At 42.7% G+C, this 25999-nt stretch overlaps 1 protein-coding gene across 1 annotated transcript in view; it reads right to left on the bottom strand.

The window, feature by feature from the left end:
- STRIP1 (striatin interacting protein 1) overlaps window positions 1–25999 on the bottom strand; it is a gene marked incomplete in the record, with an annotated part of 820756 nt that overhangs the window by 580329 nt on the left and 214428 nt on the right. The window contains 1 exon segment of the mRNA XM_044076197.1: window positions 8462–8649. Within this exon segment, the coding sequence (XP_043932132.1) occupies window positions 8462–8649 (188 nt within the window).

Genomic DNA, 25999 nt, shown 5'->3' with positions numbered 1-25999 from the left:
TTGTCTTGTTGGTAAAGTATGGAAGTGGAACCTGTAGCCTTTGTCTATTATGTCCAGAATCCATTTGTCCTTTGTAAAAATGTGCCAATTTTTTGAAAATAAGGACAATTTTCCGCCTAAAGGTGCTTCTCTTTGAGCCTTGGTCGGCGGTGTGAAAGTCAAGTCATTGTGATTGTCCCTGTGCAGCAGGGGAAGTCCCTGCGCCACCTCTCTGATTAGTCGGTTGCCATTGGCATCCCCTGTAGGAGCCTCTGTATTGCCCTCTTCCTTGGGCACGCCTGTTTTTTCCCCTTTGAAACTTGTCAGTGTCCGGAAAGGACCAATTCTTAGAAGGCTAATTCCTGCTGAACCTTGGTGGCTGAACATGGAGGAAATCCTTGACTGTTTGCACTGATTTAGCCTTTTCCTCAATTGATTTCAACACATCCTGAGCATTAGCACCAAATAGCTTGTGTTTTTCCAGAGGTGCATCTAGAAGCTTTACTTTAACATGATCTGGCAATGCCTGTTCTTTCAACCATGCATGTCTACGTATGACGGCCCCTGTCATAGCTGCCCTACATGAAGCTTCCAATGCATCATAACCACACTGAAGAAAATGCTTGCTAACCTGCTGTGTGTTATGGACCAAATCCTGCAAGGCCTTTCTATCTAAAGGCTCAGGAGAGGCTAACTTTTTCTGCAAATCATCCATAAAGAAATCCTGATACTGAAACATATGAAAAAGGCAATTAAGGGCCCTCATGGCAAGTGTGGTTGAGGTATAAACTTTTTTGCCCCACCTCTCCAGGGACCTAGCTTCCCTGTCTGAGGGCAAAGGATTTTTGGCCGTGGATGTGGTCACCCCTTTGGGCCCCTGGGAAATTGTTTCTAGATCAACAGAATGGGCCTTAAAGAAATGTTTGTGAGTTTCAGGAACCCTGTAGTATCTGTCCGGCTTGACAGGAGCAGGGGGGAGAGAATCAGGAGAAGCACTCGAATCTGAGTACACATCATCCAGTACATCTAACACTGGAGGGATAGCTAAAGGCCTGTGTTGGGGAAGGTTAAGGAAGGTACGAAGCCGTTTCCTGGAGTCGAAGAATTCCTGGCCTTGCCACTGAAAATATTCTCTCATAAGTGGAGAATTTCCCCAAAAGAAATATCCTCAGGAGGAGAGGCAGAAGGAAAAGATTCCTCCGCATCAGAATCCTCTTAGGCCTGGAAGGACTCTTCCTGGGTATCTGAGTGATCAGAGTCACCAGAGGCTTCATCTGAAGAAAGGGCGTCTGTATGCTCAACCCTGGGCCTTTTGTCAGAAGGTGGCTGAGAACCTCTGTCAGGGTGGGCCTGGGAGCCTCTGATTAAGGAAATTAAATCTGTTGGATTTTGTCACAGTGTTGATAGGGTTCAAATGTTTGATGAATTAATTAATTGATTAATTGTCTTAATTGATGAATATATAAAAAGAGAATGTGCAAGTTTGTAAATGTGTTCCATTGAAGGCGAATTGCCGAGGTACCAGGACAGGAGTGATGGATTAAAGCTGCTTCTCTTTTGGTCTCACGCTCTGACTGCTTATTTTGTGGTGTGTCTTTTTGAAGATTTGGTGTTTCTGCTTTCCAGTATTATTATGGAGAAATCTTGTGCTGAAGGAGTTCAGAGTGGTGAGACACTTTCTTTTGCTGAATTGCTGAAGGAAAGAGAGCGTAAGTGTGCTGCCTCCGATTTATGGACTATGGACATCAATGATTCATGCTTAGAAGGTTTTGCACATTTAGAACGTGTAATGTCTGAGGAAATGACTATTTTTTCTGATTCCAAGTTGCTTGAGAAATATGTGATGCTTAATATAACTCCTAGAGGCTTGCGTATAGATTAACTACCAGCAGGTGGTTTCAAGGAAGATGAAAGTGACTTATTATCTGAATGGAGGCAAGCAGCACAGGATTGCTGCTTAACTTGGTTAAAAATACTCATTAAAAGAAATCAGAGAGTTATGGACAGTTTGCACACAAAAAATAACTGAGCTACAACAAGATCTTACTAATAGAGCTTCCACTGCCGTCTTTCAGCTAAATTTTAAGAATATTAATGATAAACTGAAAAAAGTAGAAAGTGATGTTATGGCCAGGAAGAAATCCAAGCTAAACAGAGATATTCAAGATTATGAAAAGAATGAGATATACAGCTGGCCCCGTAGAGGGCGCCGTTTCAATAAAAATGTTAAAAGACGAGTCACAGGAAGTGAAGAAGTATCTTCATGCTCTTCAGTTGAGACTGGGGGAAGTCGTAAGAGCGTTTCTTTCGAAAATATTGCTACTGAGGGTCCAGAAGGGAATACAGAGAACAGAAGAGGTGAGCAGAATTATCGGAAGAACTTCTCCAGCATGCAAACGCGATCCGCGAAGAACCAGGGTAAGACAAGTCATTTATCTTCCTCAAATCAGCTAAAAAACTAAATCTAGACTGTCAGCGCGTTTTGGAAGAAAAACCGCTACTTGTGCATGAGGTTTGTGCTCCATTTAATGTTGACTGTGTTGCAGTTTTGAACAAGCGTGGTGGTAATGTTTCCTTTGAAGATTATCACGCTTGTTCTTCTAAACAGGATCAGCATGTCTGTTCTTCTAAGAACTTGAAACACAATGTCAGCGCTAACTTGGGACTGGGGTCAACTACTAAAAATAAGACTGTGAATAAAGTACAGTTTTGTACCTACCATAAATGTAGATGTCCGATAGGCATGCATCTGCAGTCCTTACAAATGGGTTGTCCTGTCGTCAGGCAGCCCTTCGGTCGGCCGGATTCCAAAGTCTGGGTCTGGCCTCGGCTGGTGTCGCACTTCACCCGACGTCATAGCTGCAGTTCTTCGGGTATAAAGGCATCAGCCAACGCCATATTCCTCAGTGTTTCTTGCCCCAGATGCCAGGTGCCCTCTAGGAAGGCTAAATTTGGATAAATGCAAATGGTTCCAAATAGTAGAGAGCAAACAAAAAATAAGCATGTATGTACATATATACAAACAAACACACCATAATAGATTCCCCCAGCTAGCTACAAGATGGGCAAATACCCTAGGAGTACCACAGTGGGAAGGAGGGTGGGTAATCCTGACTGCAGATGCATGCCTATCGGACATCTACATTTATGGTAGGTACAAAACTGTACTATGTCCTTCAAGGATGCATCTGCAGTCCTTACAAATGGGTAGAATACCATAGCCAAACTGGGGGAGGAGGAATGATAAGATTATGGTGTAGTTAAGATCCCTTGCAAAACAGCAGTGGCAAAACCTGCTCGGGATCTGGAGTATAAAGGTAAATTATAATGCTTGGCAAATGTATGCACGGAGCTCCAAGTAGCAGCCTCTAAAATGTCTTTGGTAGCCACTCCTCGTAAAAAAGCTGTGGTAGTGGCTGCAGCTCTTGTAGAGAGTGAGGCCTGATGTTTTCTGGAGTTTTCTTCCCATGGTAGGAGTAACAAAATCTAATGCAATTTCCTATCCACTTAGAGATTGTCTGTTTTGAAATTGCTTTTCCTTCCATTCCTGTTGCATATGCTACCAGTAGCTGGTCAGTTTTTCTATTGCTCTTGGTCCTGTCCAAGTAGTAACGTAATTGTCTATGTACATCCAAGGTATGCAACAGTCTTTCTCCCCTGTTCTGTGGGTTGGGGAAGAATGTAGGTAGGTGGATAGCTTGATTTAAAGATACCCTGGAGACCACCTTTGGCATAAAAGTAGGATTAGTTCTCATGGACACTATCTTGATGGAAGATCAGGAACAGCTGTACTGCCATTAATGCCTGTAGCTCAGATACCCTTCTTGCTGAAGTGATTGCAAGCAGGAAAGCAGTTTTCCATGATAAGTATTGTAATTCTGCTGTTGCTGCTGGTTCGAAAGGAGGGAGTGTCAACTTTTCTAGCACAAAGTTCAAGTCCCATGCTGGCAATGGTGGCTTCCTAGGTGGTTTTACATTTTTAATTCCTCTCAGAAACTGCCTGAGTAGAGGATGTGAGAAGACTGGAGGATCCAAGTTGTATTCTGCTGAAATAGCTGATGCATGAATCTTAATGGAAGAATAGGACAGGCCGTTGTGGAAGAGCTCTGCCAAGTATTCCAGGATGTTAGCTATGTTTACCAGTGACACATTCTCTCCTTTTGCAGTACTCCAAATGAGATATCTTTTTCATTTTGTTGAATAATTTTTTCTTGTTGAGGGTCTGCGAGCCTCCAAGATAATGTCTTTAACCCTTTGAGATAAATCTGGGTTATTTGGTCTTATGCCATGTTCCAGGCAGCCAGTTGCAGTGTTTTCAGGCTTGGATGCAGGGTTTTGAAGTTGTTCTGTGTTAACAGCAAGGGAACTAGGGGCAGAGGCCATATTTGTTCCCGAGACATACTCCTCAGTAATGGGTACCAATGTTGCCTTGGCCAGTCTGGAGCTATCAGGATGATCCTTGGACGGTCTTCTTTGATCTTCAATAGCACCTTGTGCATCAAAGGAAGAGGTGGGAATGCATATGCTGTCAGGTTTTTCCAACTGAAAGATAGGGAGTCCACTTTCCAAGCAAGTGGGTGGTACGTCCTTGTGCAGAATTTTTCAGTTGGTGATTGTGTGGGGATGCAAATAAGTCTATTTCTGGTAGTCCCCATTTCCTGTAATGGTTTTGAAGATGTCCGGATGCAGCATCCATTCGTGGGCATCCGTGGTAGTTCTGCTTAGGATGTCTGCTAGTATATTTTCTTTTCTTGGCACAAAATTGCTTGTAACTGAATGTTGAAGCTCAGTGCCACATTCCAGAGGTCCATTGCCATCCGGCATAGAGGGTATGAATGTGTGCCTCCCTGTTTGTTGATGTACCACATAACTGTGGTGTTGTCCGTCCTTAGCAGTTGACCCTGTCGAAGAAATGGTCTGAATGCCTGAATTGCCAGTTTTACTGCCAGCATTTCCTTTTGATTTATGTGTAGGTGCAGCTGGTCTTGAGTCCATAAGCCTTGTATGCACTTGTCCAGCATGTGTGCCCCAACCGAGGTCTGAGGCGTCTGTTGTGATGGTCTGGCTTGGTTGAGTGGTGTGGAAGGGCAGTCCCTTGTTTGATTGACAGGCCTGAGCCCACCATTGGAATTCTTGCTTCAGGCATGGAATTATTGGAATTTGGGTTTCTAGGCTGTGCTTGTGCTGAGACCATAAATTCCTTAGGTACCACTGTAACTTTCTCATATGTAGTCTGGCATGTGGAATCAATATTATGCAGGATGCCATGTAGCCGAGAGCTTGCAGGACCTTTCTTGCTGTTAGCTGGTTCTGTTTTGTTAATGCACAAAAAACCAAAGACAAGCAAAGAATAATCCACGACCTTGAAGAAAGGAACCAGAACTCTGCTAAAGTCCACAAGGCTGTATTTTTATTTCTGAAGTGTTCCAAAAGTCACAGATAAAATCACACTGAAGTATTCCAAAAATCACAGATAAAATCACACAAGCGCTTTCGCTCAGGCAGTCCTGAGCTTTATCAAGTGAAAACAAAATGCAGTATGCAGTAACCTCCATTAAATAGCCTAGCAATTATACAATTAATTAATTAGTAAGTCTAGTACTAAGGTGTGGTGCTTTGGAGTTGGATGTTAAAAAGTTAGTCATTATACCAACTCAAAAATGAAATGTTTGCAACAACATCTGCACTTAAATAAAATGACTAATCATAAAAACATTTTAAAATACCAGTTTCCTAGGTTTCAGAACATAAAAGTCTGAAGTCTGGTTGGGGTTGTAGATTGTTAAGGAATATGCTTAAAGATGTGTTTGGATTGTCAGTGAATTGTTAAAAACTTTTTCTTTTTATTATTACTTTGCACTGATAAAGACATGCAATAAAATGTGCGTGAGATATTTTTGATGCCCATCCATATACCATTTCATAGAGAATTTGATTTATTAGTCAGAATCCTAAAACCGTGGATGTTCAGTAATTTAATATGCTGTGTGGGGATGCTGTAGTATGAAGGGGGTCAAGTATGAGAGTTATAACCTAGCCCTCCTAAGCTTGAGGACCGGTTTAATACTGATCATCCCATTCAGACCTGGTGGCTTCCCTGCATTCAGTCTCAACTGCCATAATAGTTCACGGTAGCCCAAGGTGGATTCCCAGTCACCACCTCTTGCATCTGGCTCAACCTGTTCCAGAACTAGAAACTGAATTTTGGGATCTGGGCAGGAGAGTGAGTGTTTATAGAAGGCATTGGTTTCCTTCTTCCTGGTCATGTCATAAAGATGCTCGAGATACGTTTCCTTAATTCCTCTCAGTTTTGCCCACATAGAAACTTTGACAGTTGGTGCACATCCCCAAGTATCTGACCCTCTAGAGGCACAGGTGTAAAATCCAGTGGGGTGTGTCTTGTAGTTCCTAGACGGGAGGTATGGTGCTGTTTCTTTAGATATGGCATGACATTGGGCACAGGCACCACATCTGAAAGTGCCCAGCCTTGGTTGTTTTACCTTCATCTTTTTCTTTGATTTCTTTCAAATAATTCCTTTAGATTGGCCCCTCTTTACGAACAAAACTGGGTTTAGGTGGTATATAGTCTTTTAGTTCTTCAAAGAGGGTTAAAACCGCCAGTGATGTAAGATTGTTTCTTCCAATTCATAGGAATTTGATGAGTATGTGTGTGCAAAACTGTTAGTGTGAACAGTATCCTTGTTTTGTGTATTGTTGGTCACTGGTACAAACCCCTAGTATTGGTTTGTAGAGGGAATGTCGCAGATTTTACCTCTGCTGCTAGAGTTAGAAATAGTTCCAGAGGGTAACCTCTCTCCAAAAAGCTTTTCAAAATTCCACCTCAGAATCAAAATCTTTCTCCACTGCATATTCTACTTGCTCTGATGAGCTGCCCTTAATGATCCCCTCTTTTGATATGGTGGGTGGGCACTTTCAAGTGTAGCAAGGAGTTGGAAAATGTTGCCTTGCGATGTAGTTTGGAATGGAAAGTTTTCTGATTGTAGTCCTTGTAAAGAGTAATGTCCAGATAATTAAGTTCGTGCTGATCCACTGTGTGTGTGAATTGTAGGAAATTCGTTGTTGAATTGATGTGTATAAGGAATTCAGATAGGTTCCCTTCAGAGCCAGACCATAAAATACAGATGTCATCCAAATAGCGTCTGTAGAACAGAATGTGATCTTTCCATGGGGTATTAGAACGAATGTATGCTCCCACATGTGCAATATTACATTTGCGTAGAAGGATGCACAAGATGCCCCCATGGCAACCTTGCGTTGCGGTATAATTCACCATTAAAAAGATAAAGTTGTTGGACAAAACCATCTCCATCATTTCGTGAGCAAGTTGGACATTTTGTTACTAAGGGTTGTCTTCTGGCCTAGAAATTGGGCAAACCATTCCAAACCTATTTGATGAGGGATGCTGGAAAACAGATCTTTGATGTCCACTGTGACCATTAAGGTGTCTGGGGAGTAGCAAGAGGTGGGAATGTCCCGGAGGAAGTGCCAAGAATCCTTGCAAACGTGGGACAATAAAGATGTGTATTCTTTAGTCATGTAATCAATAAATTTTCCCAGGGGCTCAGTCACTCCACCTGCTCCTGATACAATCGGCCGAATTGTAGTGGATTTATTCCTTTATGGGTTTTAGGTATCCCAAAGATGACTGGTATTCTGGGCTTTTCCACATGTAAGTAGTTATAGACCTTTTCATTGATGGCCTGTTGTAATAGAAGGTCAGTAAGATAGTACTTAATCTCAGCAAAGGCTATATTGATCTCGTTTAGGCGAAACCGTCTCGTATTGTTCGTCATTCTGCAACATAATGTGCATGTGGGCTTCGTAGTCCTCTGAGAACATAAGGACAATTCCCCCTCCTTTATCAGGTTTCATGACCCTGATTTTTTCTTCATGCAAGTGTTCAATAAAATTCATTTCTTGTTCAGAAAAATTTGGATGAAGTAGAATTTCTTGATTATTATATACTTTCCTGAAGTCATTCTCCACTAACTTTTCAAAGAAGAGAATTATTGGGTGTAGTGGGGGGTTAAAGAGACTTGTATGCGTTGGGCCTGCTGCATTAAGTGTTTGCCCTTTAAAAATCAAATTTAAATTTAAAGCTCTGGTAAACATTTTTAAATCTATCAGAGCTTGTGTTAAATTCATGGGTTTAGTTGGGACAAAATGTAACCCTCGGGTGAAAATATCAAAAGCATTTGTAGGAAGGTTCATGTCCGTGTAATTGTATATGGCAAAGTTGTTTCTCCTTATAATAGTGCAGTTACCCTCAATATTAGTAGGGTTTTGGTTGTGTAAACCCAGATTTGGGGCTTGGTCAGTTGTAGGGTCATCCAGGGATGTTAGGGTAGTGGGTGTGTGGTGGTTTGTTAGTGAACAAAATTCCAAGACCTCGTGCCTGTCTTTGTCTCTGTCCCCAAACCCGGTCTGGCCGGGTTCTGCTGAAAATCCTGGTTGTTAGTACCCCTTCTGTTCTTCTCTGCTAGCCTTTCACTTCTTCTAAGGGGTTCCTCTTGTCTGTCATATGTGTCACTAGCCCTATCTGTGTTTGTGGTGTTGTCTGTGGAAGAAGTTTGATTGTAACCATTGGGGCTAGGGTAGGCAAGGCCATCCCTGTATTCGATGAGATCACGTTCTAATTTTCTTAGTTTTCTGTTAAGAATCTTATCACAAAAAACATCAACATTATCAAAAACCTTGTCATAGTTTGATTTAAAAGCACTAAAATTAGTACTAGATGTTAACTCATTGTTTAAAGTGTCTAGCTCAGTCATTAATGCTTGTGCTTTCAGTTCATATTCCCTACCATTAAATGCAACATCTCCAATCCAGCTTTATCAAAATCTCACACAAGTTAAAATAATAATCAGTACCATACTGAACATTGTTTGGAAATTTAAAAGTAGCCCTTTCGGGACACGTTTTACTCTCAGACATTCATTCAAATAGTCTATCTCTAGCTGTGTACTCCTTAAGGAGTATAATTTGTCCTTGAACAAGTCCATGCTCTGATCAAAGTTAGAAAAATTGTTAGTGTTGTTACTACCTTTAGAAAAGGTGAAGCGTTGTCCAGCCCATTTTGTAAAGTTTACATCCTTGTTTCTATGTTTCAGAGCAGGATTACTAGTTCCATTGGTCCCTGGTTGTACGTTTGTTTCAGGAGCTCTGGTAGCTTCATGGCGACGAGTAAAGTTGTTTCTTTTGGATCCGAGCCAGACATGTCCGTGGAGGATATAGTGGAGCTTGTACCCTCTTCCGGGTCCGCAATTACGGTAATCCAAAGTTGTTTTGTAGTGCTTGCTGCTGGTTGCAAGCTAGCCCTGGTGAAGCAGCCGTGGTGGGTTTCAGCAAGTTAGTGAGCTCCTTGAGTGCAACCAGTACTTGGTTGAACTCGCTCTGCTCACCGGAAGATCATTTGTAGTGTTTTTCAGCATTTCAGGAGTTTCTCCTGGGTTAAAGGTTTCTTCTCCATTGGCCATGGCAGACAGGATCAAGTGAAGTAATGCACAAAACCAAAGACAAGCAAAGAATAATCCACGACCTTGAAGAAAGGAACCAGAACTCTGCTAAAGTCCACAAGGCTGTATTTTTATTTCTGAAGTGTTCCAAAAGTCACAGATAAAATCACACTGAAGTATTCCAAAAATCACAGATAAAATCACACAAGCGCTCAGGCAGTCCTAAGCTTTATCAAGTGAAAACAAAATGCAGTATGCAGTAACCTCCATTAAGTAGCCTAGCAATTATACAATTAATTAATTAGTAAGTCTAGTACTAAGGTGTGGTGCTTTGGAGTTGGATGTTAAAAAGTTAGTCATTATACCAACTCAAAAATGAAATGTTTGCAACAACATCTGCACTTAAATAAAAATGACTAATCATAAAAAACATTTTAAAATACCAGTTTCCTAGGTTTCAGAACATAAAAGTCTGAAGTCTGGTTGGGGTTGTAGATTGTTAAGGAATATGCTTAAAGATGTGTTTGGATTGTCAGTGAATTGTTAAAACTTTTTCTTTTATTATTACTTTGCACTGATAAAGACATGCAATAAAATGTGCGTGAGATATTTTTGATGCCCATCCATATACCATTTCATAGAGAATTTGATTTATTAGTCAGAATCCTAAAACCGTGGATGTTCAGTAATTTAATATGCTGTGTGGGGATGCTGTAGTATGAAGGGGGTCAAGTATGAGAGTTATAACCTAGCCCTCCTAACACTTCAGAAATAAAAATACAGCCTTGTGGACTTTAGCAGAGTTCTGGTTCCTTTCTTCAAGGTCGTGGATTATTCTTTGTCTGTTTTGTTAATGCCATGAAGTAGAAAGGGAGTTGCTCCTGTTTTTCTACTGTCAGGAATGCCATTTGTTTTGATGTGTCCAGATCTGCACCCAAGAAGGTTATCCTTTGGGATGGTATCAGCCTTGACTTTTTTATATTGACTGTGTATCCCAGGGCTTGTAGTAGTTGAATGACCCTTTGCAAATCTTTTGTAAATTTGTTTATGTTGTCCGCTTGCAACAGGCAGTCGTCCAGGTAAGGGTAAATTTGAATTCCCTGAAGCCTGCAATGAGCAATTACTGATGCCAGGCATTTCGTGAATACTCTGGGCGCAGTAGATAAGCCAAAGGGAAATGCTGAGAATTGATAATGCTCTGATCCTGCAAGAAATCTGAGGTATCTTCTGCAATTTGGTCGTATGGGGACGTGCAGATATGCCTCCTTGAGATCTAGAGTTACCAGCCAAGACTCCTTGCCCAGCATGGGAAGAAGCTGCTGTAGGGTCAGCATTTTGAATTTTGGAACAATGAGGTATGTGTTTAAAGCGGACAGGTCGAGAATAGGTCTCCATTGGTTTTCTTTTCTTGGTACCAGGAAGAGTCTGGAGTAAAATCCTTGCCCTTGTTCCATAGATGGTACTCTTTCTACAGCTCTCATCCTTAGTAAGTGTGTTATTTGTTCTAGAGCTTCTGTCTTCTGATTTGGAGGTAGGTTTGGCATTCCTCTCTTCCTTGGTAGAGTATGGAAATGAAACCTGTAACCTTGGTCTATTGTCTGTAAAATCCTTTTGTCTCCTGTGATGTAATGCCAGTTTACTGAAAATAGGGCTAGCTTCTCGCCTAAGGGTGCCTCTAGTTTTTCCCTGGTAGGCGGTGCCAGAGCCAAGTCACTGTGATTGTCCTGTGGAAGTGGTGGTGGCTGGATCTGTGGCTGTACCTCGCTGGTTGTTAGCCTGCCACTGACGTCCCCTGTAGGCACCTCTGGATTGACCCCTGCCTCTTGAACATCTATTCCTGCCTCTCGGAGCTCTGGAGGTGTCTGGAAAGGACCAATTCTTGGAAGGCCAGTTCCTGCTAAACCTTGGAGGCTGGACCTGCAAGAAATCCTTGACTGTCTGGACAGATTTTGCTTTCTCTTCCACCTTCTTCAGCACCTGCTGTGCAGGGGAGCCAAACAAATTGAGCTTATCCATGGAAGCATCTAGGAGCTTTGATTTAACATGGTCTGGTAAGGACTGTTCTTTTAACCATGCATGTCTTCTGATCACTGTGCCAGTCATGGCTGATCTAAAGGAAGCCTCCAGTGCATCATAGCCGCATTTTAAGGAATGATTAGTGACCTGCTGAATGTTATGTACCATTTCCTGTACAGATTTTTTGTCTGTTCATCCGAGGACAGTTTTTTAGTTAACTGGTCTAACATAAATTCCTGATACTGAATCATGTGGAATTGACAGTTCAAGGCCCTAGCTGAAAGAGTAGCAGAAGTGTAAACTTTTTTACCCCATCTCTCTAAGGCCCTAGATTCCCTTTCAGAGGGGAGGGGGTTTTTGTTTGAGGTAGCTGCTACAGCTTTGGGTCCCTGGGAGATAGTTTCAGGGTCAGCAAAAGGGGCCTTATACAAATGATAATGTGTGTCCGGAACCCTGTAGAACCTATCGGGCTTAGCAGGGGCCGGAGGAAGAGAATCAGGAGCAGTACAAGCATCATTAAAAGCATCATCCACAACAGTAAGTACTGGAGGAATGGCTAAAGGCCTATGCTGTGGCAAATGCAAAAAGGTTCTAAGCCTTTTCCTAGAGTCTGAAAAATCCTGGCCCTGCCATTGAAATTGTTCCCTCATAGCATGCAAGGTTTCCGCAAAGCAATAACCCTCAGGCGGAGAGTCAGAAGGAATGGACTCTTCTGCATCAGAGTCCTCATAAGGAGAAAAAAGGGGCCTCTGGAGGGTTAGAATTATCTGATTCATCAGAGGAGCCATCTGAAGAAACTGGCTCAGGGGCTCTACTCTAGTCCTCTTCTCTGGAGGTGGGTGAGAGGCCCTGTCTGGATGTGGTTAGGATCCCCGGATCAAAGAAATGAGATCCTCTGCTAGACTAAGCATTTGTGAACTAGAACTGGGCCTGTGAGAGGGGGTCTTAGCAGGCACAGTTTTGGTAGTTTTTGCTGCTTTAGCCCTGGCAAAGGCCTTAATTGACATGGATGCAGGAGGCCTAGCAGCTCCACGTGCAGGGGTAGAAATATCCAAAGGGATAGTATCAGATAAATCCTGTGAACCTGCAAGAGCAGGTGGGATTTCAGTAGCAGATTCAGCCAAGCTGGATGAGGCCTCGGTAAGTGGCAAGCTTTCGGCCGAAGGAAGAACCGTGGACTCTTCAGCCGAAACAGAGACACTCGCGGTTGGCTTAACCGCGGTTTCAGCCGAAACCGCGGACCGCGAGTGTCTGTCCTTTTCCTTGCGTTTTTTAGAAATTTGCGAAGTCGGAGGATCCGACGGCATAATGTAAGCAAAAACGGAGCCGAAAAACTCTTCAGCAAATTCCGACCGACGTCTAAGCGTCCGTCGGTTGAAAGAAGCACAGGCTAGACAAGCTGCTACGTCGTGGTCTGGGCCTAAGCAAGGCAAGCAGTAAGAGTGGAAATCTTTATGAGGTATTTGTTTCCCACAATTTAAACAGTTATTCACTTTTTCTGACATCGGCTGAGGCAAGAAAGAGTCCCCAACGGGGTACTTAGCTTTTTAGAAGTCTTCGGTACTTGTAGTAGTAATCTTCTGGTTCTGACCGACCGGCACTTGCAAACAGCTTCTGCTTCGGGCGCCACGCGGCAAGAAAGACTGAGGAATATGGCGTCGGCTGATGCCTTTATACCCGAAGAACTGCAGCTATGACGTCGGGTGAAGTGCAACACCAGCCGAGGCCAGACCCAGACTTTGGAATCCGGCTGACCGAAGGGCTGCCTGACGACAGGACAACCCATTTGTAAGGACTGCAGATGCATCCTTGAAGGACATCTTTAATTCTGCGAATGGTGACTATGTTTGTTCTTTTATGAATTTGAAACACAGCATTAATGCTAATTTGGGACTGGGGCTGGGGTCGACTGTTAAAGACAAGATTGTGAAGGATTCTAATGTTGTGAGTTGTGTTGACGCCACTAATGTTAACTCAGGATGTTTGGTGGAAAGTATTCGAACTGTAAATCATATTGACACTGTGCTTATGCGTGGTTTTAATAATGAATTTGAATCAGGTTTAGAACATGTTAATGATGTTGAACACAGTGATACTTTCCCTATTAATGTATGTTCAAATGTGGTTAACCTTTCTAATGAAATTTTGTCTGAGGATATGCTTGGGGTTTTGTTAAAAGGGACTAAGTTCATACCCACCAGACTGCCTTCTTTGGCAGATATAGTTATGGATGTTAAAAGTTTTGTACGTAAATTAAATTTGAAGGTTCATTTTTTTGAGCAAGAAAAATGCTCTGCAAATGATGGTGAAATTTTTTTAGATGATTCTCTCTTGAATTTGCGTATATATGATTATGATCATGATAGTTTAATACTAGATCAGGCTGAGGATGTTGATGCACTTGAATCTTTGGAAGATGATACTGGTAATGAGGAAATTTTTGGGAGGGGTTATGGACTTATTGAGGTGCCCCATTTTTCAGGTGACAGTACTTTTAACCCTCCTAAAAAGTCACAGGCCATTAATGCTTTTGAGCATGTTGTGCTTTCTAAACTTGAGCAAGCATACAAAATATTTTGTGTGAAGGAAAAGGTCTTTAATTTGAGTAAAGATGAGTGGTTGGCTCTTAAGGTGTTTAGGACAAAGTTGGATAAAGTGACTATTAAACCGGCCGACAAGGGGGGTAATTGGGTTATGATGAACATGGAAAAATATGAAGACATTGTTAATAATTTAGTATTGGAAGATACTTATGTGAAATTGAACAATAACCCTTTGTTGTTATATTGTGATGAACTGACTGAACTGTTGAAAAGGGGAGAAAGGCTAGGCTTTTTGACTGGAAAAGATGTGAAAAAACTGTCTGTAAAAGAACCCAGTCACCCATACATTTATATTATTCCTAAGATTCACAAAAACATTGTCAATCCACCAGGAAGGCCCATCATTTCAGGCATTGGTTCTTATGTTGAGAAGGTCAATTGTTTTTTGGACTTTCACTAAGAAATTTCTTCCCAAAGTTTGTTCCCATGTAAGGAACACTCAAGATGTATGTTCAGCTTTAAGGGGGTTAAAGTGGAAGGAAGAGTATTATTGGGCAACAGTTGATGTTGTATCGCTTTATACAAACATCAATAAAAGGTGGGGTTTAGAAGCTATGCAAAAGATGATGGGTGAAGGGCCTCGTACTATGTTTTTGTTAAGTCTGTTAGAATTTAGTTTGATGCATAATTATTTTATGTGGAAGAAAGATTTCTTTTTGCAAGTAAAATGATCTGCTATGGGTGCAGCTTTTGCACCCAGTTATGCAGTGATTTACAAGGGAGAGTTTGAGAAAATTCATGTTTCGGAATGCTTTTTTTGTTAATAACATCATATTTTACAGACGTTATTATTGATGATTTAATTTTTATTTGTAAGGATGAAATTTCTTTGTTCAGTCAGTTCATGGAAGATCTGAATCAAAATTATCATGGGCTACAATTTGTAGCACATACATCACCACTCAACATTTCTTACTTAGATGTGGAATTTTATGTAGGGATAGATGGTTTGGTTCAATACAAACCTTTTAGGAAACCTACGGCGGTCAACAACTTTTTGCATGCCAGCAGTATGCACCCTTCACATTTGATTAAGGCCTTACCAGAAGGGGAGATTAAAAGGGTTCTGAGGAATACCTCAGATAAAACCCTCTGTGAAGAGGTTTGTGAAGGGACTATGGATAGACTTCTCTCCCGAGGATATGACTGTAACCAGCTTTTAGAAATAAAACAGAGGTTATGTAGAACTCAGAGAGTAAGAAGGAATAGACATGAGCACAGTCATGACTTTGAGAGTATACCTGAATCAGATAAGATATTTTTTGTGTCTAGATATTCTATTTTTTTTGACACAATGGAAAAAATTATCAGAGGATTGTGGCATGCTGTATGTGAAGATTTAACAGTTGGTTGCCTTTTTCCAAAGCATATTACCTTTTCTTATGAAAGGTATCCTAACTTAAAAGAAATGTTAAACAGGAAACTGGAACCCATGGATAACAGTAATGTTGGGATGCATAGTTGTGGCCGATGCTCAGTTTGTGATAAATTAAAAACATGCATGGGGTTAAAATAAATGGAAGGAAGTATTTGGCATTTGAAAGGTTTGAGTGTATGTCTTCTGGTGTAGTATACATTTTGGGATGTGATTGTACCCCACCTTTATGGCATATCGGTCAGACAACTAGGAAGGTTAAAGTACGCATCCTGGAACATTTGAGTGACATTAGGAGGGGTCATATGAAGAGCCCAGTAGCTACCCATTTTTGTAACAAACATAATGGTAGTAGTGAAAGTTTTGTATTTAGTGTGCTTGCCAGACCTCATTTTTGCACAGGAAATTTCAAAACTACTCTGAACAAGCTTGAGCAAAGGATGATTATAGGGTATCACACACTATTTCCTGGTGGGATGAATTTAGATATTGGATGAAATTTATCAGTGTAATAATTTTTGAATCCTACTGCAACTAGGATATATTTATTCATTTTCTATTTTCTGCATGTTGGTATTTATGTCATATGCTATAATGGTGATAATTTATTTAAGACATGATTCATTTAAACATATTATATAAATTGTATTTAATAGTTTTGATATCAAGGTAACACTTACATGGTTATATATGTTGGATTTTGTCACAGTGTTGATAGGGTTAAAATGTTTGATGAATTAATTGATTGTCTTAATTGATGAATATATAAAAAGAGAATGTGCAAGTTTGTAAATGTGTTCCACTGAAGGCGAATTGCCGAGGTACCAGGACAGGAGTGATGGATTAAAGCTGCTTCTCTTTTGGTCTCATGCTCTGACTGCTTATTTTGTGGTGTGTCTTTTTGAAGCCTCTGATTAAGGAAATTAAATCTGCAGCTAAAGTCATGATTTGTTTATCAGTAGTGGGCTGAGGCAAAGCTTTAGGAGGGTGAGACTTGGCCTGGCTGGAAGCCTTAGCACGTGTGTAGGTCTTGATAGACAGACATAGGGGGCCTAGCTGCCCCACGTGCTGGAGTAACCTTGTCCACCAGTATGGTCTCAGGCAAATCTTGGGCTTCAGTTTCTGGAGGAAAAAACAACCGGCGCAGGCTCCGGGGCCGGAGTGATCGGTAAAGCGGTGTCGTCGGTCTGGAGCGGTGGAACAACCGCCTCAGAAGAGACCGATGCACTCGCGGTAGTTTTTGGCGTGGTGTCGGTGGAAGTCGCGGGCCGAGAATGTTGGTCCCGGTCTTTCCGTTTTTTGGAAATATGTGGTGTCGGTTGTTCCGACGGCATGGTACAAGAGAATTTATCGCCAAAAAAGTCTTCAGCAAACTCTGCCCGGCGCCCGAGTTTGCGCTTATTGAAGCAAGCACAGGCAGCACAGGCTGAGACGTCGTGGTCTGGGCCAAGGCAGGGGAGGCAGTAAGAATGGAAGTCCTTATGAGGTATTTGTTTACCACAAGACAAACAGTTATTAACTTTTTCAGTTTTTTCTGACATCGGCTGAGGCAAGAAAAGGTTACCCAACGGGGTACTTAGCTTTTTGATGACTTCGGATACGTAAAACACAGGAGCTGACCGACCGGCACTTGCCAAATGCTTCTGCTTCGGGCACCGCGCGGCAAGAAAGACTGAGGAAGATGGCGTCGGCTGATGCTTTTATACCCCGGCCGCTCTGACGTCGGGGAGGAGGAGACATCAGCCGACGCTGGACCCAGACTTTGGAATCCGGCCGACCGAGGGCTGCCTGAGGCAGGACAACCCATATGTAAAGGACTGCAGTTGCATTCTTGAAGGACATCTGTACAATGTTCATCGTGTTTCACTGTTGCAGTCATTACACTTGGGTTGAATACCAAAGCTGAGGTTGGGTGGCTGGGTCTAAATAGAATTAGGAGTGGCTATGAGGACCTGAAGAACTGCAGTGGCAAAGCCTGCTCTGGATTTAGAATAAAAAGGTAAGTGGTAGTGCTTAGTGAAAGTGTGCACTGAAGTCAAAGTTGCAGCCTCCAAAATATCCTTGGTTGATACTCCCCTGTGGAAGGCTGCTGAAGTGGCTGCTGCCCTGGTCGAATGTGGTCTAATGCCCTTAGGCACTGATTTGCCATGTTGAGAATAGCATAAACGAATGCAGTGTCCTATCCATTTTGAAATAGTCTGCTTTGAGATGGCCTTTCCTTGTGATCCTGCAGTATATGCCACTAAAAGTTGCTCAGTCTTTCTGAAAGCTTTAGTTTTGTCCAAGTAGAAGCGTAGCTGTCTGTGTATGTCCAAAAAATGCAGAAGTCTCTCCCCTTTATTCTGTGGGTTTGGGTAAAAAGTAGGCAAATGAATGGTTTGGTTAAGAGCCACACTGGACACTACCTTAGGCATAAATGTTGGGTTTGTCCTTGGAGAAACCCTGTCCGGATGGAAGATAATAAAAAGGTTCCACTGCCATTAATGCCTGTAACTGAGACTCTTCTTGCTGAAGTTATTGCTAGGAGCAGAGCTATTTTTCATGATAAGAATTTTATCTTCGCTCTATTGGCTGGCTCAAAAGGAGGCAGTGTGAGTTTTTCCAAGACAAAATTGAGGCCCCATGCAGGTACTGGTGCTCTCCTTGGAGGTCTTATGTTTTTGGCCCCTCTGAGGTGCTGCCTAAGCAATGGATGTGAAAAAATAGGTGGGTCCGTATTGTAATGACCTGAAATGGCAGAGGCGTGGATTTTAATTGATGAGAAGGATAGGCCTTTGTCCAGCATCTCAGTTAGGTATTGTAAAATCTGAGGGATATCTGGTACAAGTGTGCCAATTCCTTGTGCCTGGTTCCAAGCACAGAATCTCTTCAATTTTTCTGCAGAAGAAGATTTTCTGGTGCTGGTCCTCCTGGCCTCCAAAATAACATCCATAACCACTTTAGAGAGAGGTGTATTCGGAATGGTTGCACTATCCGCCATGCAGCTAGATTTAGGGTTCTGAACTGGCTGTGCAGGATCCGATTATTTTGTTGGGTCAGTAAATGAGGAATTTGAGGCAATGTCCAGGCTGGGCCTTGAGACAAGCTCCTTAGGACTGGGTACCAGTGCTGGCGTGGCCAATCCGGGGCAATCAGCATCATTTGTGGCTTCCCTTGTCTGACCTTGAGGAGTACCTTGGGGAGGAGAGGCAGTGGAGGAAAGGCATATACTGTAAGGTTGTTCCAGCTGAACGACAAAGCATCCACTTTCCATGCTTCTTTGTGATAAATCCTTGTGCAGAATCTCTGTAGTTGGCAGTTGTGAGGGGAGGCAAATAGATCTATGTCTGGGCATCCCCATTTCCTTATGTTGAATATTTGTGGATCTAGTTTCCACTCGTGAGGATCCATGAGGTTTCTGCTTAGTTCGTCTGCCAGAGCATTTGTTTTTCCTGGCAGGAATTGTGCTTGCAGGTGTACTTGGCAAGTCAATGCTGTGTTCCACAAAATCATGGCTTGTCTGCAGAGGGGGTAAGAATGTGTACCTCCCTGCTTGTTTATGTACCACATGACTGTAGTATTGTCTGTCCTTATCAGCAGCTGTCCTGGATGAAGTAGATCCTTGAAGGCTGTCAGGGCATTTTTGTACAGCTAGCATCTCTTTTTGATTGATGTGAAGATGCCTTTGGCTTGCGGGCCATGTGCCCTGAATACATTTTCCTGCCATGTGGGCCCCCCCCCCAGGCATAATCTGATGCATCTGTTGTTTGTTTTTGCCTGGCTGTGGGTAAAGTGAATGGCTGTCCCTTGTTGTGGTGACAGGCCTGTGCACACCATCAAAACTCCTGTTGCAGGCAAGGAATGAGTGAAATTAATGATTCCAGGCTGTGGCAAAGTTGAGTCCAAACACTTTTTAAATACCATTGTAGCTTCCTCATATGCAGTCTAGCATATGGAATTAGCAGAATGCAGGATGCCATGAAGCCCAGAACCTGCAGAATTTTTCTTGCATTTAACTGGGTCTTTGTTGCCATGCTTTCAAAGTAAGAAGTCAGTTGCCTTTGTTTGTCTGGCGTGAGATAAGCCATCTGGGCAGTTGTATTTAAGCTTGCATCCAGGAATATTATCTCTTGAGAGGGTACTAGTTTTGATTTCTTTTCGTTTACTGTGTACCCTAGGCAAATTAGTAATCTTTTTACAAACGCCAGATGCTTTAGTAGAATGTCTTTAGTCTCTGCTTGAATAAGGCAGTCTTCCAAGTATGGATATATTTGAATTCCTCTTTGTCTGCAAAATGCAATTACTGGTGCCAGGCATTTTGTGAAGACCCTGGGTGCAGTAGATAAGCCAAAGGGCAGTGCAAAGAATTGGTAGTGCATCGAGCCAGCTATGAATCTGAGGTATCTTCTGCAAGATTGTCTGATTGGGACATGCAGGTATGCCTCTGAGGTCCAAAGTTACAAGCCAAGCCTTCTTGCCCAGCATGGGCAGAAGCTGCTGCAGAGTCAACATTTTGAATTTTGGAACGTTCAGAAAAGTATTTAGAACAGACAGGTCCAGAATTGGTCTCCAGGCTTTGTCCTTTCTTGGTACTAAGAAAAGTTGAGTAAAATCCTTGTCCCTGCTCTTGTTGTGGCACTGGCTGAATAGCCCTCATGTTCATGAGAGATGAAACTTGTTTTTGTACCTCTGCCCATTGATTGTGTGGCAGGTCATTTTGCCTTTGGAAGGGTGTGAAAGTGGAACCTGTAGCCCTGAGAGACTATATTTAAGACCCTGGGTGATCATGTGCCAATTTTCTGAAAAAAGTGCTAGCTTTCCCCCTAAGGGTGCTGTCAAAAGATAAGTGCTTGGCATTGGCAGAGGGAAGTCATTGGGACTGTTTCCTATATGGCTGTGATTTGTCTTGTCTGCTTTTGGAGGTAGAAGCACGCCATTGTTTGGGCCTGTATGAGCCCTGGGGCTGTTGTCTGCCTCTAGGGCATCTGTATCTGCCTCTTTGTGGCCTGTCTGACACTGGAAAGAACCAATTCTTAGGCGGCCAGTTCCTGCTAAATTCGGGTGGCTGTACCTGTAAGAAATCCTTTACTATCTGTATAGATTTAGCTTTATCCTCCAATTTCTTCAATACCTCTTCTGTTTTAACACCAAACAAATTATCATGCTGTAATGGAGCATCCAATAATTTTGCTTTAACATGATCAGGCAGATTCTGTTCCTTTAACCAAGCATGCCTGCTAATGACAGAACCTGTACCAGCGGCCCTGCAAGAGGCCTCCAGTGAATCAAAACCACATTGCAAATTATGCTTTCCCACTTGTTCAGCTGCATGCAATAAATCCTGCGTTTCCTTGTTCTCAGAACATTCAGAGTTTGTCAACATTTTCTGTTTTAGTAGTGACATTAAGTATTGCTGATATTTAAGCATATGAAACTGACAATTTAAAGCCCTTACAGCCAACTTAGCAGAAGTGTAAACTTTTTCCCCCATCTGCCCAGTGCCCTTGAATCCCTATCTCAGGGGACAGGGTTTTTTGCAGTAAAGGCCTCGACCCCTTTGGGACCCTGAGATATAGTTTCTGGGTCAGCAGCAGGGTTTTTTATATAGAAATTTATGAGAATCTGGAACCCTGTAGTGTCTGTCTGGCTTAACAGGTGCAGGAGGTAGAATCGGGAGACAGTCTGGACTCTGAAAATACATCTACAATGTCTAGAACAGGTGGAATAGCAAGAGGTCTGTGCTGAGGTAGTAGAAGAAAGTCTCTGAGTCTTTTCTTTGATTCTGAGTAATCTTGGCTCTCCCAGTTGAAATGCTCCCTCATGGTATGCAGGGTTTCCCCAAAGGAATAATCCTCAGGAGGAGAAGCTGAAGGAATAGATTCTTCAGCATCAGAATCCTCATAGGGAGGAATAGAGTATCCCTGTTCTGAAGAGGAGTCAGAGGAAATGGAAACCTGATCAGAGGAATCATATTCAGTGTCTTGCCTAGGCCTCTTATCAGGAGGGGGATGGGAACCCCTGATCAAAGTAATTAGGTCTTTGGCCATTTTGAGCATCTGTTTCTTAGGCATGGAAGTCTGTCCTGGAGAATGCTGTACTTGTTTCCTTGTCGTTAAAGCTGTTTTAGTCTTTGTCTTGGATGCTGAAGTTGGCTTGATATAAAGCTGAGTAGGTCTGAAAACACCCTCAGAAGCCGATGCCTGCTCAGCGGCTCTGGACCCATCTGAGAAATTGGTTTCCAAAGGCCCAATACCTTGAGTATCCAGAGGCTTAGCTGTCTCCACATGGGAGTCGGAGGTGGCCTGTGGCTCTGAAGTGGCGGGTGTCAGGGGCTGCGAAAGCGCCTCACTGAGAACCGGCAAACCGGAGACTGGCCTAGAAGAGATTTCGTCTTCGGTTTTGGACCTCGGATGCCTGTCCTTTTCTTTTTCCTTGCGCTTTTTATGAACTCCAGTCATCGGCTGTTCCGACGGCATTATATAGTTAAACCTTCGGCCAAAGTAATGAAATGCAAAATCGTACCGACGCTTAATAGTGCGCTGGTTAAATCTAGCACAAAACCGACAACTAGCAACGTCATGGTCAGGGCCTAGGCAAGGAATACAGTAAGAATGAAAATCCTTATGAGGCATTTGCTTCCCACAAGAAATACAATTGTTAACTTTTTCTGACATCGGTCTGGAGCAAGAAAAAAGTTTCCCCAATGGGGTACTTAGCTTTATTGAAGACTTCAGATCTGAAATTCAATTTCGAAAATCTCAGGAGTTGGCCGACTGGCACTTGCAAACTGCTTTTGCTTCGGGCACCGTGCGACAAGAAAGACTGAAGAAAATGGCGTCGGCTGCATCTTATATACCCCTGGCGCAGTGACGTCAGGGAAGAGGCGACCGCAACAGATGCTGGACCAGGACTTTGTTTTTGTGCTGCGGGTAGCCTGCCAGCAGGATAACCCAAGTGTAATGACTGCAACAGTGAAACACGATGAACATCTAGAGAGTTCCTTGACCAGGTCCCTCTACCTCATAAAATGGGAAAGATAGTTTAGTGCTCAAGAAAAAAAGTGGCCGAGGTGTAAACTTTTACCAAATCTGTCCAAAAGCCCAAGACTCCCTGTAAGGGGGATCAAAAGAGGAGCTCTCTTGGGACAGCTCCTTTTTGGTGGCTGCTGCAACAACCATAACATCAACTAGAATACCCTTCATCCAAAAAGGTTTGTCCTGGGGAGCACTCAAGATTGTCTGCATGCTTGGGGATGGGATCTACTGTGTATGGTTCCTTCCATGCCCTAGAAGTCACCAACTCAATGAGCCGTCTGCAGGGGGAGGCACCCAGAATGTAGATGGACTGGACCCAAAAGCCTTCAAGAGCACAGAATCCTCACAGAAGGGGTTTTGGGAAGACCATCCACCTCACTAGCGGAGGATCTCTAAGATGTCTCCAAAGGAGACATCATCCAGTGGAGATCTTGTGGACCCCTCTCCTTCCTCAAAATCAGTGTCAGTGGTGACAGGTTGCTCCAGAGAATCAAAGTGCCTCCTCTTACACAGTCTCTTCTGAGGAACCTTCTTGGTGGGATGCTTCAGGGAGGTGTCTGAAGTTCTCTGGGGGGGTCCACAAATGGGACAGTCTGGATGCTTCCTGGGATCGGCTGCCTATGTGGTAGAAGAGAGGCCTCAGAAACAGAGCCAGTGGGGACAGGGAGAGCTTCCGCAGGGGTGAGAACAGTGGGTCTCCCAGAGTGGGAGATGACCCTCTCTCACCACTTCGAAGATCACATCCTAGCTGTTAGTCATTGCCTGAGGTGCATTTCATTGTAATTCCAATACAGATTGCATTTCGGTGAAATGTTGGAAAGCTGATAGAATCCAACTCTGCACAGCAAGTCTACTTCAAACTGATAAGTACACATTTTGCCACTTAACTTGCACTGTGTTGTATCTATACACTTGCCTATTATTTATAGTGGTGCTGTATTGTTTTCTGTCTCGTGTCTCCACTGTTTCTCCTACCCACCCTCCCTGTTCTTGTCTTGGTGTTAATCTTGGTGGCTTTGAAATTGCCTGCCCCTCTTGTAAGTTTGCATTTGGATACTCCTTCTGGGCCTATCTCATTTGCTCAGTCAACTGAGTGCAGTGAGATCATATTTTGATTTCAGGCACTCTGTGTACAAAGAGAGCATTTGAGAAGGACAATCCCTGTAGCCTCAATCCTGCTGTGTTCCCTCCCTCAAGAAAAAAAAAAAAAAAAATATATATATATATATATATATATATATATATATATATATATATATATATATATATATATATATATATATATATTCAGCTGCGCTTACTGTAACGGTCTTAGCTGCTGTTCTGCGGGCTGTTATCTGTTCAGTTGTTCTTACTCTGCACTTATTACTGCTTGTTAGTAGCCTTCTAATTTAATGCCTTCTGCACTTGTTTTTTAGTTATTTGTTAATTTCATTTCATTTAATTAAACTGTATTTGCCGTAATATTGATATACGTGTGCTAGCCTGCACTGCATTTGAATTCTATTTACTGCTGTTTTAGCTGCTTTTTTTTTTTTTTTACAGAAAAGTCCTAGCTTGTTTCCTGCCTTTCCTGCAACTTATCTAGTCCAGATACAGACTTGCTTTATCCAGGACTGTTTGCAAGATCCTGAGCCCCCCAAGCCTTTCTGTGTTGGCCCTCTAGCTTATCAGTAGTGGTGTGGTAAAGCACTAGGTAGCTTATCTAACACAGGAGAAAAGGTTTCTGGCCCAGAAATTATAGTTTATTGGCCATTTGGGAGGCTCTTTCAACCTTCTGGTTCAAAAGCCTGTGTTTCTGCTTGTTTCCTGCCTTTCCTATTACTAGTCTAGTCCAGGTACAGATTTGCTGTATCCAGGACTCTTTGTAAGCTTCTGAGCCCCCCAAGCCTTTCTGTGTTGGAGGGAAGCCTTCTAGCTTATCAATGGGAGTGGTAAGCATTAGATAGCCTATCTACCACAAGAGGAGTGGTTCCTGGCCCAGAAATTGTAGCTACTGGCCGTTTGGGCAGTTTTTCCCATCTCTTTCAAGTTTCTGGTTTAAAAGCTGCACTTGCGCTGGTTTCCCACCTTTCCTGTTACTAGCCTAGTCCAGATACAGAGTTGCTCTATCCAGGACTGTTGGTAAGCTTCTGAGCCCTGCAAGACTTTGTGTTGGAGAGAAGCGGTTCTGACCCAGAAATTTTAGTTTATTGGCCGTTTGGGAAGTTTTTTTCCATCTCTTTCAACTTTCTGGTTTTAAAGCCCATGTTTGTGCTTGATCCCCACCTTTCTCGTAACTAGTCTAGTCCAGGTACAGATTTGTTGTAGCCAGGACTGTTTGTAAGCTTCTGAGCCCCCAAAGCCTTTGTGTTGGAGTGCAGCCTTCTAGCTTATCAGTGGAAGTGGTAAGTACTAGGTAGCCTGTCTACCACAAGAGGAGTGGTTCTTGGCCCAGGAAATGTAGTTTGACCATTCAGGAAGTTGTCCATCTCTTTCAACTTTCTGGTTTAAAAGACCACATCTGTGCTTGTTTCCCATCTTTCCTGTAACTAACCTACTGGAAAGCACTAGAAAGCCTTAAACTGATATAAGCCTTCTAGCTTAAAAGAGAGACTTTGGAGTGAATGAGTATCAGTTTTCTGTATTTTCTTGCTGTACTTAACTGCTTTCTGCCTAAACGCTGATTTTCCAGCACTTATTGCGATTTAAAAGGTTGTTTTTTCACATACTGTACTTATTTGACTGCCTGCACTTTTAAAATGTTGTTTTTTGTTTAAACAAATTAACTGTTGTAGGCTACACACTAAAGTGCGATAGCCTTTTCTGATCGCTTGTAGTCGTTTAAAGCTGTTTTAAGTGTAATTTTTTACTGTTTTTGCCTTATCTTTAAAAAAAAATAAATAAATAAATAAATTTCTTGTTTCTCGCCTTTCTAAGCTAGTATAGTCCAGTTTTCAGGCTAGTTCTGAATTCAGGGCTGTGTTACAAGTTTCTGAGTTGTCCATACCTTACTTGGATACAGGGAGGTTTCTCTGTTCATCTGTGAGAGAGAGGAACTTTGAGCAGCCATCTGTCCCTGGAGGTGTGGTTCCAGCCCAGAAGTTAGTAGTTTAAAAAACGCGTTGCATGGTTTTGTGCGCTGGGCAGCACCGGTTAGCTAGGGTTAAATTATTCCCAGCTCCACTAAGTCTCCTCTTCAGTTTTTCACTTGAAACTAGTCTAACTCTTAACCTAAGCACTCAAAAAGCATCCTACAGTCCAGCACTTGCTCAGACCTAATAGCAAGCACTAATATACCCCGACACTTGACTGCCCAGCAGGGCAAGGCTCTTTATCCACCCCTCCCCAACCAAGCGACTAAGCAGCTCACCCTACTATTCAGGCATGACCAAAGGGCAACTTCAGGTGTACTCTCCAGTCCAGCTGGTGAATCTGGGTATCCTGAGGCAATGTTACAATTGCCTCATGTACACAGACAGCCCTCTCCTCCTACCACAAAACACTAGCATACGTGAGAGATGCAATTATACAGCCAAACTGGAGGCTATGGTATCT

The sequence above is a fragment of the Protopterus annectens genome, chromosome 7.part0, assembly GCF_019279795.1.
Source record: "Protopterus annectens isolate FY-2018-M chromosome 7.part0, PAN1.0, whole genome shotgun sequence".
NCBI lineage: Eukaryota > Metazoa > Chordata > Ceratodontiformes > Protopteridae > Protopterus > Protopterus annectens.
Note: the sequence above shows the minus strand (reverse complement) of the source record. Positions and strands in the feature narration are given on the sequence as shown.